The sequence below is a fragment of the Tripterygium wilfordii genome, chromosome 20, assembly GCF_013401445.1.
Source record: "Tripterygium wilfordii isolate XIE 37 chromosome 20, ASM1340144v1, whole genome shotgun sequence".
Classification (NCBI taxonomy): Eukaryota; Viridiplantae; Streptophyta; class Magnoliopsida; order Celastrales; family Celastraceae; genus Tripterygium; species Tripterygium wilfordii.
The window spans coordinates 9,933,353-9,947,720 of record NC_052251.1 but is presented as its reverse complement, the minus strand read 5'-3'; the positions used below and the strand labels follow the sequence as shown (position 1 = coordinate 9,947,720).

At 37.2% G+C, this 14,368-nt stretch overlaps 2 protein-coding genes across 4 annotated transcripts; one reads left to right on the top strand and one right to left on the bottom strand.

The window, feature by feature from the left end:
* The first annotated feature begins 508 nt into the window (after nucleotides 1-508).
* On the top strand, nucleotides 509-8,920 carry LOC119986472. Of its 3 annotated transcripts, none has more exons than XR_005465273.1 (14): nucleotides 509-648; nucleotides 2,615-2,705; nucleotides 2,867-2,951; nucleotides 3,273-3,357; nucleotides 4,650-4,719; nucleotides 4,830-4,899; nucleotides 5,118-5,163; nucleotides 5,290-5,539; nucleotides 5,618-5,823; nucleotides 5,957-6,036; nucleotides 6,301-6,370; nucleotides 6,561-6,641; nucleotides 7,580-7,659; nucleotides 8,587-8,920. XR_005465273.1 is itself a non-coding variant. In XM_038831034.1 (14 exons), exons 1-14 carry the CDS (start codon nucleotides 530-532, stop codon nucleotides 8,663-8,665), a joined length of 1,407 nt encoding a protein of 468 aa, XP_038686962.1. In that variant the 5' UTR covers nucleotides 509-529; the 3' UTR covers nucleotides 8,666-8,920. The 3 variants fall into 3 exon arrangements, 2 of the variants coding, with proteins under 2 accessions (XP_038686962.1, XP_038686963.1); XM_038831034.1 differs by having other exon boundaries at nucleotides 5,962-6,036; XM_038831035.1 differs by lacking the exons at nucleotides 7,580-7,659; nucleotides 8,587-8,920 and having other exon boundaries at nucleotides 6,561-6,642.
* A 375-nt stretch (nucleotides 8,921-9,295) lies between these two features.
* LOC119986424 lies at nucleotides 9,296-14,094 on the bottom strand. The gene is made up of 4 exons (XM_038830983.1): nucleotides 13,489-14,094; nucleotides 12,660-12,884; nucleotides 11,346-11,729; nucleotides 9,296-10,176 (listed from the first exon to the last, which is right to left on the bottom strand). Exons 1-4 carry the CDS (start codon nucleotides 14,038-14,040, stop codon nucleotides 9,709-9,711), a joined length of 1,629 nt encoding a protein of 542 aa, XP_038686911.1. The 5' UTR covers nucleotides 14,041-14,094; the 3' UTR covers nucleotides 9,296-9,708.
* Between the last annotated feature and the right edge of the window lie 274 nt (nucleotides 14,095-14,368).

Here is a 14,368-nt window from a genome sequence, read left to right as displayed (position 1 = left end):
AGCTTTGTGATCTAATGATTGTAACTCGAGCACCTACGTTTCTGTCCAATTTAATCTTCGTGTACGTGGAGGTCTAGTGCTCGATCTTATAATAGGATCGCTAGAGCGACGGTATTCCTGTCCCAAAAATCAACATATTTTCTCTCATTCTCATTTGATAAATATGTTTTTAATTGGAATTGAATTTTGATTAGGTTTCATTTTCTTCCGTAAACTTTTTTTTTTCTCCTTTTTTCATCCCTAACTATAAGAAACCATCCCGGTTGTCCCTCAAATAAATTTGACGATTGAAAAACGTGACATCTTATTATTCGTCAGATTATATTTCTCCAACATGTTACATAGATGTCATACAAGTATTTTTTCCACCAAAATCTCACTTGAAGGACTATTGAAAAGTATATTTTTGTCGTATTTAAAATATAGTTATATTAGTTTTTTTTTCTAATAATTTAATTTTAAAATTTTTTGAGGGTATATACACATGTATATGAATGATATTGGGTACAGAAGCAATCGGAAAAAACAAATGTCGAGCTGGCGTCGAGTGTTGAAGTCCTTACAGGCGCTGGCGGCCCATAGCCTCCTCCTCTGCTTCACCGTCCTCCTCGTCCTCAAGCTTGACCATGTCGTCTCCAACTCTTGGTGGTATGCTATTTTCTCTTGTTCATCAAATTTCTATGTATATCCTTTTTTGGGCGCTTTTATCCAACCTTGGTTAGTGCGTGTTTTTTTTTAGCCTTGGAATTTTGGGTATGTTTGGGTATTTTTCATCCGATTGCGTACTGGATTTGATTGATTAAATTGGCTGGTTTCACGGGTGGAATTGTTGGTCTGTGTTTTGATTAGTTCTGGTTTTGGTATGGTTAATTGAAGGGTTTTCTTGCCTCTGATATAAATTCTTGTACTTTTTTGGTAAGAATTATAGACACTGTTCTTTGCTTGAGCCCACGAGTCAAAGCTGGGGAGTGGGGATTCGATGGAAGAGAATAGTGGTTGATGGGACCTACTTTGTAATTTTTCTCTTTTTTTCCCCCGGAGAATTTTGTCGCTTGTATGACGAAATGAACTTTCATTCATCCTGAGCAATTAACCTCTCTGAGTTTACCTTTTGCATTGCATGTAGTCTTTGGATTATGATTTGTTAGCATAGGATATGAAAATTGTAGAACTTAGACAGTCTAGTGGGGCAGATGCCACAAATGCCCCCATGGAGTCTGAGAGTGGATGGTGAGATTTGCTTCCATATGAATGCACCCAGTAAGTCTAAAGTGTACTGTCAAATTCTCTCGTGTGAATTGTGCTGTCCATGGGTAAAGTGGGAAGTGGTAGAGCTTCCTGTTTGATATATGAAAAATTTTCGATTTGACATCTGAATTTGTAGTTCTCCATTTATGCACATGGTCTTTTTAGTGATAAAGGGTGGGAGTGGGCATGATGGATATGCTTGTTGGACTTTGAAAGGTTTTGCAAAGCCGTATTAAGGGCTGCAATTACTAAATAAACTAAAAGGCATGAAAATGAGATCAGATCCTAATCAATGTTTGTTTGTCCTTCTACAAACAATAGAATGGAGCTGACACTTAATTCAGGATTACAATAGAACCAAAATCTAGTGCTAAACCACCAATCTAAAGCATTTCCCATAGTCTTAATGCCTTCCAGAGACCCTTCTATTTCTTTCCGACAAGATTTCCGGTGGGTGACCAATGGAAATCATAGAAATAAGTCTTCTTTTATCCTTGCTAAAAGAATCTCATGATCAGGGAATAGGTGACGACATATCAAATCAATTTGTATAACCTACAAGTTACAATTTGTAAAGACATGTCAAATCAATTTATGCATATTTGCATAATGCAGGTTCAGGTTGTAAATCCAAGCTTTTGGGGTTTTCCTTTAGTGATCATGAATTCATGATCAGTATTAGTAAATAGTACTTGGCAAAAGGAGTTTTTTCCAGAAATGGAAAATGGAGGCTGACAATGTAGCTTTTCAATTGGTGGAAAGTTGGTTTAATTTATGAAAACAAAGTCTTGAACTTCGGGTAGAATGATTTGGAAGAGGGATTCGTGTAAAAAGTTAGTGAAGGTTTTGTTCATTTGAGGTGTGTGGGAAGAGGTTAGTGGATTAGCGGCAATTTGTACATAAGTGAAAGTGTTTGCATTGCTGCAGCTCGGCTTATATTGGAGAGTTAGATCATGTTAGCAAGCATATCTTTGTAGTAATAGTGTTTTTGGTCTGTGTTGTGGGGGTTGGGGGGGGGGGGTGGCAGGTTCATTATTTTTTAGAATAAAAAAATCAGAACGTTAGGGTATATGGCCTTGTTCTAAGTTGGGTGGGTCAAAATCAAGGTTTCTATAGGGTGCCACCTGTTTGGGTCTTTTGCTATATAGCCTATATTTTGTCCATTGTCAAAGTTGATTTAAAATGAATATACATCAGAAACTTTGGCGGCACTTTGTGAATGTCTGTTTGTTTTGGAAAGATACTGGAATATCATTCTCTGCTATTCTGGTGCAACTGGGCAGCCGAAAGTTTTGCTACTTTGTAACTGTTTTTTTATGTAATGTTTGTGAGGGTAATTTCTGTGTTTGTTTACTTTGATATGCAGGGTAGTTTTTTTCCCGCTTTGGACATTTCATGCTGTTGTTGCCCGAGGAAGATTTTCTTTACCTGCTCCTTCAGTCCCCCATAATCGCCATGTATGTCAAATTTTTTTTGATACCTATCCATAAAAACTGTGTCTCAAAAAGTAAGATACAAATCCCCCCTCATTTCTCTTCTTCTGGATGTGAAAATGTGATATTAAAAGATCCTATCGACTGCATATATACTATTAAGTTTTTCTTTCTTTCTTGACCAGTGGGCACCTTGCCACGCAATTGTCGCAACACCATTGCTTATTGCTTTTGAGCTGCTCCTTTGTATACATCTGGAGAGTGTTTATGGTATATAATCAACACCCTAAAGTTATTTTATATTACTGAATATTGGCAACTAGGGTGGTGTTGTCTTTCCACCCCCACCACACACACACAGACATAAATGTTGGAGTTCTTCTAGCAAATGTAATGTAGAATTGATTGGAAATATTAGCTCCTTATAGTACTTCATATACATTTCATTTTGTGATTATCTGCGTATGATGTGTGCCACATTGTTGGCTGAATAAAATAGTATAGCTCGGAACGAAGAGCTTTTTTTTTATTCTTGTATAACTCAGTGTCTTTATGTCTTCGAGCTTACTAATATTCTGTTATCTTCCACAGTTAATGATTCTGCAGCAGTAAACTTGAAGATCGTCTTTTTCCCTTTATTGCTCTTTGAAATCGTTGTTTTAATTGACAATTTCAGGTATGCTCAGCATTCATCTCTCTAGAAAATCATATATTAGTTCCTGTTGCCAAGGTGGTCTTACCTATTAATTCAATCAGTTGATCCTTTTACCCCCCTAAACATATTGTTCTGAATTACTTTAAGTAATTTCACCCATTTTACTGAGATATACCACATTAGTCTTTTGTGCTGGTTTTATAAACAATTGGCAGGACGTTTTCTGCTGTTTCTTAGAAAAATATTTCCGGCTTATTCTTTTGTAAGTGATCATGGAAAAAGTGTAGAGTGAGTGCGATATAATCCTCTATGAACCCTGGTTTCTCTATCTATAGAGACAAGCCTCTATAGATAAAAAGTTAAATGCATGCGGAGGTGTTAATATGTTAACGAAATGTGGAAAAAGGTATACAACTTACTAGTAGTGGTGTCACAGATTTAAAGATGCACTCTTTAATGCTCTTTTTGGAGTTTAAGACCAAGGCTCATGCGAGAATCATTCTAGGGGCATGTTTGTACAGTGTGTAACCAAGTTGGAAGAGTTTGCTTCCTAGGGTAAAGTGTTCATCCGGGGTATTACTTGTCCCAAAATTAGAAACAATGCAACCTTGGGGTTATAGTAAAGGATAGTAAAGCTAAAATTATACCCTTTTTGCACTCATCTGTGACCCACTCCAGTAACAATTACTTCAATAGCTGGCAATAAAATCAAATAGTATATTTGAAATCTAGATATTCTCCTTAACCCTGCTTATGTTGAGGCCGTCCAGCTACTCATTTTCCGCCGTCATAATCAATGTTCTACTCAAAACTTCCATTACTAAAATGAAAAAGAAGGGAGGATAGCCTTCTCTCAAACCTTGACAAAACCCATTTCTGCCATCATGCCTTTTGTCTGCCACTTTCTCTCTCTCTCTTTTCTCCATTCTTCTTTTAAACTGATTATATGAAGGAACATATTTGATGGGAAATTTGGTGGCTAGGATACTAATGGTGATCCGGCTCTTTTCAATCTTGTAGTAGTAATTCCATTTATCCGAGATATGTGTATGAATTACTAGGGTAATCTGCATGTTTTAAGAAATTGCTGTTCTTGTATTAGTGTCTCGTCTCTCGTTATATGATACTCGTAGAAGCAAATCTGGATTTACCAATGGATGAATGCAATCACACACAACCACTTGCCAGTTTTTAGATTCTTAAAGTTGATGTATTTAACATGTGTACATTCTGTCTGATTTCTCAAGCAAGCTAATAATTGAAGAATAACTAATTATTCTTCAACTTGGCAATTGATGTCATTTGTTATACAGAATGTGCAGGGCTCTCATGCCAGGAGATGAGGAAAGCATGAGTGATGAAGCAATATGGGAGACCCTACCTGTAAGTTTTCTAGTTGTATATTACACCCAAGTTTACTGGAGCCGAAATTTTTACCAATGGCGTTGAAGACTTTTATGCCTATTTTACTTGTTTCAATCTATTGTCTGTAGCACTTCTGGGTGGCAATTTCAATGGTTTTCTTTGTGGCTGCTACAGTTTTCACCCTCCTAAAGCTATGTGGTAAATTTCCTAAGCTCGCTCTCTCTCTCTCTCATTATTTAGTTCTCTTACCTTTTATCAGATCCCCTCCTCACTTGGATGTTGATGTAACTGTCGATTATCTTTGAATGATTTGGCTGTTCTACTGTATCTTAGTGTATGTCTATAGCTATCTATAGGTGCTGTTTTTATATGGGTTAATGGTGGCTAGTTTCTGATTCTCTGATGCATTATTGCAGGAGATGTAGGTGCCCTTGGCTGGTGGGACTTATTTATAAATTTTGGGTAATTCTTGTCTCATATTGCCTTGAAACTTTTGTTTGCTTTATTGTGTGTTGCCTTGAGTGGATGGATAAGGAATATTTTGTTTAAAGATGTAAAATAGTGATGTATCTGCATTCTTTTCTGCAGCATCGCGGAGTGTTTTGCCTTTCTTGTTTGTACAAAGTGGTCTAATCCGGTGATTCACAGAAATTCTCGCACAAGAGAAGCTACTTCATCTTCAACTACTATCAGATATCTTGACTGGAATAGTGGTTTAGTAGTTTCTTCCGAGGAGAATCAGCAAATGGATGGAATGTGCGGCCTGCAAGACATTGGTGGCCATGTTATGAAAATTCCAGTAATTGGTTTCCAAGTACTCCTTTGTATGCGCTTAGAGGTACACATGCTTCTGGTTTCTGGACATGGCTTCTTGGTTGGATGCCTTATAACCGATATGTACTGATTAAAATTTCAGGGAACACCTACTGGTGCTAGAAATATACCTCTACCTCTTCTTTTTTCTCCTCTTTTCATACTTCAAGGAGCTGGTGTTATATTTGCTGCTTCTAAGTTGGTGGATAAATTTGTGCTTTTACTGAAAAATGGGGCTGGCTCAGGAAGATATTTTACATTCTCGTCAAGAGCTTATGACTACTTGGGTTTCTTGCATCATGGTTCCAGGTAAGGCAGGCTTGTTATCAGGAGACAAACCTTCATAGGCATGAACTTACCTCTTTTTAATCGGTACAAGTGTCCGATGCTTGGGAATCACTGAATTAGTAACTTTGTACTTCTGCTTTTGCAATCTGTGAAGTATAGGTTATTGGGTTGGTGGTCTATTGATGAAGGAAGTCATGAGGAACGGGCTCGACTTTTCCAAGAAGGGGCTTCTGGGTTAGTCCTTTTATTTTCACTTCAGCTTTTGCAATTGTACAATTCATTTTTCTCTTTGTGCTGCTTAATTAATTGTACCCCATTTCTTTTAATTTCCAAATCCTTAATTTTACATTTCTGAGTTTTCTATATTGGTTATTTTTTATTTTTCCTGCTTGCATTTTGTATTTTTGCTGTTGATTTATATTTTAGATCCCTCAAATTCTTTGGTATTACACTTTTTTTAGCTTCTCTTAATTTTTGTGATCTCATTCCAATTTGCAGGTATAACACTTTCTGCGGTTATCCCCCTGAGATGGTGAAGAAAATGCCTAAGAAGGATCTTGCTGAGGAGGTGATAGTAGTTCAACTATTCTCTTTTGTTTAGCGGATTTTGTGCACTCCCCTTCTCACCCACTAAAAAAAAAAACTTGCATGTGTACAGTCACGCATGCCTCTTAAACTTTTAGTTGTTGTTCTTATTGTGTTTTCTGGTCTGTGGTAACGTTTTTAAGTTTTGCTTCATTTGTGATTTTGTGTCTCAGATCTGGAGACTTCAAGCAGCCCTTGGTGAGCAGACAGAAATAACCAACTATAGCCAGCAGGAGTTTGAAAGACTTCAAAATGTAATATTCTCTTCTCTCTGTCAGGGTTTCAATAACATCACACTAATGTGGTGTGAAGTGTGAACAACTGTTGCTTTCATTGACCGTCCAGTGTAATACATAATAAATAGCTTTTTCTTGCTGGCGTAATTGTAAATTTCTATGTTCCTTGATCAGCCTAGATATGTGGAATCAACTTGAGCAGATGATTGTGAAGTTCAGGTTTAACATAATAAATAGCTTTTTCTTCAATCCCTTATGTTGGAAATGCTTAAAATTCCGATGAACTAGATATGTTTAAATGATGAAGAGCAATCAAGAGACTTGCTTAAAATAATTTGTACACGTGGTGTAGATTAAGAACGTAATAAATAGCTTTTTCTTCGATCCCTTATTTTGGAATGCTTAAAATTCCGATGAACTAGATATGTTTACATGGTGAAGAGCAATCAAGAGACTTGGTTAATAATTTGTACACATGGTGTAGATTAGAAGTGTATTGGTGAGAATGATGACTTGTTAAGACTCACTGCAGATATTGCTCATAGAGCTGCAGATAAGCTCAAAGGTATTTTTATTCTGTGGACTGTGGGGAAGAAATTGGTTAAGGTTTTAGGATTGACTGCAGATTTTTTTTTTCTTTTGACAAACAAGGTATGGGTAAAACTAGATAATATATATCCCCTACAACGATAGATTTGTCTATCTTTTCTTACGAAAGAGCCATCAAGCTTGAGCTAGATATACATTATTATATTGCTGAATGAGATTGCTGTGGAACATCTTCCTTTTTTATCATTGATTGTCTTTGTCACTCAGTTAAAGTGGAAACTTGTGACTTTGAATTTCTATTGCCATTGCTAATGTTGTATTATATAATTATGGCTATTTGAATTTGTTCGAGATTTTTTTTATGCCACCTCAATGCCTAAATGTTGTTGTCTTGCTGTACTGGCCAGGAAAAAGTGTTGTGTAGGGTTTGTTTCGAACGAGAAATCAGCATGGTCCTGCTTCCATGTAGGCATCGCATCCTTTGTAGGTATGGTCATCAACCTCAATGTATTCTTTCCTACACTAAGCTGTGGTAAACATATGCACATTGCAACGCCAATCCATTTCAAACAATAAAAAGACATGTTGTTTGAGAAACAAACTCTTTTGTAAAAGAGTTGTCACCAATTGGTTTATAAGGCACGGTTGGAATTTTCAAGAGAACGGTACTTCGTCATAAACTAAGTAGGTGGATGCAAATACACATGGAGAATATCTGAGGCATTCCACAATGTTTATTCTAGTGGTTGTCTAGTTAGGGCTTTTGCTTAAAATAAAATAAAATGGAGTTGTTTCAGAAGTTTTCTTTTGTTTAATTTCTTACTGCTCAACATAAGTACTCACAATAAACCGAGTTAGAGCAAAAGCAGTAAATCTGCAAAGTGTAAGGTTTTTTTTTTTTTTTTTTTTTGCTCCAAATGGTTCACAAATGACCATACCTCTGTCAAATATGACTTGATTAGTATCTTTTGAATTCTCAAAGTAGGATTGATTTTTAACGTAATTATGTTTTACATACGTTCATGGCATTAAATGGACTAGACTCTAGAGTCACCAAAAAGGCTTAGTTTCTCGGAAAAAATTTTGAGGTCATGGTTGATTTATGTATCTTCACTCTTAGTTTACTTTAGTGAATACTTTTATTTCCAAAGAGGATTGGCCACACACCTGGGAACTAAAAGTTCTCGGTCAATCGAACTGTTTTTGTTACATTCATTCCATTATGGTGTGAAAATCAATCCATTTTTAGTTTATTTTCCTTTCTGATGAAAACTTTTATTTTCCGAAGAGGATTGACTGCATACCGTGCACACCTACACCGGTTTGGCAATTCTACTCTTAGATCAAATTAATATACTTCTCTCTAAAATACTGGTCTCATGTTTCCCCCCTCCCCCTTCTCCCTTGTTTGCAGCATCTGCTGTGAGAAGTGTAAAAAGTGCCCAATTTGCCGAGTCGCCATTGAGGAGCGATTACCTGTATATGATGTTTAAATTTTTAACTAATTCAGTTTAGTAAAACCATGTTTCGACTGGTTTCAACTGAATTTTTTTTTCTTCTAGTGAATGCTGCTGGTTCATATTAACCTAAGCAAGCTTTAGGAGAGTCGGTCAGTACACGGTTGTACAATTATAGGGGATCTAATTTTCTTTGCAGGTGAAATTGTAATATATTTTGCTCTTTACTACAGAAAAATGATGTAATCTTTGGTAACTTTTTATATGCCATATGCATTTTTTTGTGTGTTCGCGCTCACTTTGGTAGACTGTACAATTTTAAACGAATTACGGAGCTCCGTGTTATGGCACTGATCTTAACGATGATACAAAATTAGGCGAAGCTCAATTTCCCAGAATAAAGTGAGATGGGTTGATTTTATTTGATTCAGAGCTATTTGTGGCTGCATGCATCCTTGTTCATTCAGTGGACCATTGAAGCAGTTGTTGAAACCAAGTATTGAAGAGAGCCCTAGCCCATGCTCATCAAAAGTCATTTTTAAAAAATCTCGGGTCCGGTCCACTAATGGACTTCGTCGGCCCATTGGGCTGGTTGCATTCCCTAGAGGCTAGAACTTGAAGTTTGCCGAGTGCATTAGATGAAAAGCTGATAAACATGCCCAACACTTTCAACTTGAGTTGTATGAACTACAACAAATAAACATGAGGGGAAAATCATGTCAAGAACAGATTCAATAACAAAAGATTAGCAAAACCCACATGACATTATCAGATCCCCTCAAGGTTCAACCTCCATCTGCTCCCTTGATGTCTTCAGTTTCTAGCCACCCAGGGCAAGTACAAAATGACTTTATCAAACTGACTTAAATAAGATCTTTCTGCATATTAATGGCAGCTGCCTCCTGTGTGCTACATCATGATCTCTGTCATATCCTCCAATGCAAAACTGAATTTTTCCATCTCACTTTCTGTCTACAACTCTGGATTGTATTTGGCATTTCTACATGAGAGAGCTAATGGCAAGATAAAAACAAAACCAAAACAAAACTGAGGAGAAGCAATGAGCTTAAGCTGGAAAGTTAACTAGCTCGGAAATCCAGGAAAAGTAGCAACTTTTGTACGAGCAGCTCACGGGTCCCAAATGGTGGTTTGCTGCTAATTATCCAATCCTTTCCAATGTTGCTTCCTTTGGCACTAGTCAGCATCTCCTCATGGAAAACAGACACCACGCAATAAATTGAGGTCCTTAGAGCATCAGCCATGGCATATGCGTTGGAGTGTAAACGTCCATCTCTCTTTTTGTTAACCACAATCTCTCTTCTTCCTGAGCTCTGTGTAGCCCATCTGATCCCGGCTACTCCTGTCAGATGATTTGGAGATTGCAAGCTGGTTTTCTTACCCATGAACGCTTCAACAGCAAGCAGGCAAGATAAAAGCACTGAGATAACAGCAGCATTGCTACCAGAGAGTTGGGCAACCCCATATCTGTCTTCAGTATGTGAGTGTGCCGTCAAGGAGGCAACTGTCCTGGCACACCATGCGTAAAGCTGCAATTGGCACAATTATCAAAAAATTAAATTTAGCAATGTAATTCAATTAAGTGAAGTAATATCAAGTTTTTATTTATTTTACTTTGATATCCTTATGAAAATTCAACAAGAAAAAAGATGGAAATGAACAGGAAAATAACTTCTTATGTTTGGAAAAAAAAAATCTAAGTCTTCCCTACCACCCACCCAGACAGCATAAAGTCAAAGGAAAGTGATGAACATTTTTTCATGCGTCAAGTTATAGTTCAGAAGAAATTAAAATATAGCATATTCTTCCATCCAAGAAAAAAAAAGACCACAAATTCAAATTAACCCAGTTCTACGGATGGCCTCAAAAGTCATTAAAAGCATGATTATTATGTACTCCACAGAGTCCACATCAGACAAGAAAGCACTGTTATTCAATACAACACTCGGTTTTAATCTCCATATTTTATTTGTCCATATAATTTGAAAAACTATTGACTGAAGTTGCCAGATCAAACAGATGGCACGAGTAATGAAGTTTGCAATGCCGTGATCTAGAACATTAGCATCCATGATATCAAATTTTTTTTCTTCTTTAATTTATAGGTATCCATCAAAGTTGCTGTCCTAATAGCTTGCCTGTAAGTACTAGTCTGTAATGCAGGGCAGCTCTCCAAGGATAACCAAACATCCCACACCCTCCAATAGGATTTTGTACCAATATTTTTTCTTAAGAATTCTTCCTTGTGCAAGGCCGTAATAAGCCCCAACTACTTTAAATATAAAAGATTTTTAGACAATCAAAACTTTCGGTCAATCTCCAGATATTAATTCCTCTCACAAAACAAGGAGACATCCTTCATTGCAGAAGATATTGTATAGAGGACAACATAGCAAAGGCAACCAAAAGGTCACCTGGCAAATGATTTAAGGCTTTATAGTCACATCTGATGTTTTCTAACCAATCTGGTTGTAATGAGAAACATACAGCAAGTGGTGACACGAGTAATAGGTACTCGGGAAAGTGCTAAAAATACTCAAATGTGTCAGCTTTAATGGCATCAGAACAATACAGCAAATGGACTACCAAACGCCACATGCCACATACAAAACATATGTTAGCCCACAAGTACACATGCACATAAAAAAGACACATAAATAGAATGTAAAAATATATTTTCAGGAACAATTTTCCATACCTGGTAGTCGTTCAGTGGCTCAGAATATTTCGAATCTACACGTGAGTCAACTGGTGACTGCAATTGAGTGGAAAGTTGATAGGCCTTTTCCGAAGAGCAACTTTCCAAACCTTCCGCCAATTTTGATGCAAGTTCTTTCAAAGGCCTCAAACATACACCTATAACTCTTTTATAAGTTTCCCCAGTTTCTTCAAAGAACGCAGCTCGCCGCCAAGAATCAACATTATTTTCACAAACCATGCAGAGATCCAGATATGCAAGATACTGTATGAGAGAACTCTCCGCGCAATCTTCAAGAGCTGCAAGGAGGGGCTCACTTGGATTGGTCTCAGCTGCAGCAGAACCTTTTGGTGGTGCAAATATCAACCTTTTTGTATGTAACACCTATACAGAAAATCCAAGGAGATGAGAGACGCAAAGAGAGAGAATATAGTTAAAGGACATATGCATTGAGTGACCAGCTAATGGCCAGACCATTCGTCACATTGCAATTAGCAGCAACAAAACCAGGCTTCCTAACAAATATTTTCTTTATTTTTTTTCAATGAGGGAAAACCTGTGCTTTGTGAATAAAAAACCAAAAGAACAATGTATACCTTTTTTTGTAATTTTTATGAGTATGGGCAGTTAGAATAATGACAAAGATGAAGATAATTAGATTGAAAAATTGCAAGTGAATTCACAAGTACCAATCTACTAATGGGCACTAGGCACGATCTTGAGTAAATGATATTTTTGCAATTCATAGGGCAATGACTAAATTGCCTGTGAGTGACATTGGCAAAAAATTTATCTCCTACAAACTGAATTCCATAAGAATCAAAGACCGCAAAAGCATGCCGTACAAAAATGGATTTGGACATTTAGAATGATATTTTATTCACGCACAAAATTACAATATATGCCAGAATGGGTTGGGAATCATGTAAATCAGAGGAAAAAAAAGACATGCTTCTAGTGGGAAATGCTATCATTTTGCCTGATCCAAATAGTTGTTAACCAGATGGATATCAGATATTCTCTGGTCATCAGTCATGACATTAATAATTTTGAGGTCCTCTTCATTTCATCTATTTGTTCAGGAAAAGAAAGTACATTTTGGACGTTACCTTTTGGGAAATAGGACATGCAGGTTAAATAAGGTATGAGGTACATAATCATCATTTCCAAATTGGACCGCTATGTATGATTTGCCAACATCGAAGCTTCTGTCAAGTGCTTACAACAGCTAAGAACTGTTTGCTGGGAATATTTTAGCCAAATGCATTTAAATGCTAAATCAAATTATTAACAGTAAACTTTTGAAGAACCAACCTGATGTAAATGGTGATTCAATTCCCAACAAAGAAACACAGCAAAGCTCCCAATGTAAAATCTTATTTGCTCAACAACAAACTTTCCCAATGTCATCCGATTCTGTAAATGATGAGGCAGAACCACCAACAGCACAACTGAAGATATGTAAGCTGCAATCGAAAGCTTGAAAGCTCGTTTGATAGCCAAAGGAAGCCCCATTTTGAAGCTAAAGAAAGGGGGGCGCTGTATACACGTGAAAATAAAATATGTGGTTAGATTTTCATGATCTGGAAAATGAAGGCCAGATGAGATTATCAATACTAACCAAACCAGGGAAAGAGATTAAATTATGTAAGTCTCTTATTCGACTACTAACACAACTACATTGTACACAGACAACGTATCATCAATAACTCCACCAACCAGAATGACTGTGATCAGCCCTTCATGCATATAGCTAAGTCATCAAAACACGGGAAAGTGAGACCTTAGATTTAGGTCACATTTTCTCCTTGAAAAGTTCAAAATCAATGTAAAATTGTCCTAGACTGCGGTAAAATGATGTCAAGTTTGCCTTTTCTTAACCTAATGTTAAATTTCAGTCAATTCCATTGGAGGCTTGTCCATGGATAACCTGTGCTATACAAGATTTTTTAATTTTTTTTTTGATTTCTACGTGAGATGTAACACGCCCAAGTTCTCTTATTGAAGTAAGAAACACTCGTGAATATTTGTTTCAATAATGAATTAGAGGAGAATTCATTCAAAAACGTCCTCCATACTGTAAATTCACTTAAAAAAATTATCAGTAAGCAAGAACATAGTCGAAAGCCTAACATAGAGTTACCTGAATAATGGGGAACTCCAAAACCCACCGCCGCTTATAGAGATAAAACAATCCATAAACCAACCCAATAGCCAAACTCCTAACCCCTATTCGTAGCATTACACCCGAATCCTCGCTCAAAGAACAAATAGACACCACCGACACCAATCCGGAGACACATGCTGCGGCAACAAACAGAACGAACCCCAAAGAGACCTTTGCACGACGCTGGAAATCAGACGGCGGCTGAGACTCGCCCGACGGGACAAGGAGTAATCGGAATATGCCGAGCACGAGCTCCAGTGGCGAGGCAGGGCGATGGGGCCGCGGGGAAGAGATGACGGAGAGGGAGATTGAGAAGAGGAGCTGGGAGAGGTGGAAGCTAAGGAAGGAAAAAACGCCGACGAACGAGGGTAAAAAGGGTATCTTGTTACGAGCAGTGGAAGCAAGTGAAGAGAGGATAAAGGATTTAAAGAGGAAGAAGATGGCGGTTGAGGGTATGCATTGCCATATGAGGAAGCCCAGAAATCTGTTCTTTACAATCACTTCCGGTGGTTCTGATGCAGACGCCATGTTTGTTGATTTTGGGGGAGAAACCAGACGAAAGACGAGAGGGTTTGGGGTTAGTATTTGTACTGTTATACAGTAACAGGGCGCGTGTGTTCTTGTGCGCGTGTGAGAAACTGTGATGCTCTATAGGCGGGAATATAAAATAATTTATATTAGTTATTAAAGCTCCATTTATTTGGTAAAATTTATCGACGGTTAAAATAAATTAGTTTATAAGCTCATTTATTTGTTGTAAGTGACGGGTGAAATTTATAAAGATGCTAATTTGTAAAGTATGAAAAAATTTCTTTAAGTTTAATTTTAAAGATAAAATAAAAACTAAAAAAAATTG

Coding starts and splice junctions, on each gene's coding strand:
- LOC119986472 (XM_038831034.1), top strand. CDS start 530: ATGTCGAGCTGGCGTCGAGTGTTGAAGTCCTTACAGGCGCTGGCGGCC. Junction 3,358..4,649: donor GTTTTAATTGACAATTTCAG/GTATGCTCAGCA, acceptor TTTGTTATACAG/AATGTGCAGGGCTCTCATGC. Junction 7,660..8,586: donor AGGCATCGCATCCTTTGTAG/GTATGGTCATCA, acceptor CCTTGTTTGCAG/CATCTGCTGTGAGAAGTGTA.
- LOC119986424 (XM_038830983.1), bottom strand. CDS start 14,040: ATGGCGTCTGCATCAGAACCACCGGAAGTGATTGTAAAGAACAGATTT. Junction 12,885..13,488: donor TGGAGTTCCCCATTATTCAG/GTAACTCTATGT, acceptor ACGTGTATACAG/CGCCCCCCTTTCTTTAGCTT. Junction 11,730..12,659: donor TGAATCACCATTTACATCAG/GTTGGTTCTTCA, acceptor TTTTCTGTATAG/GTGTTACATACAAAAAGGTT.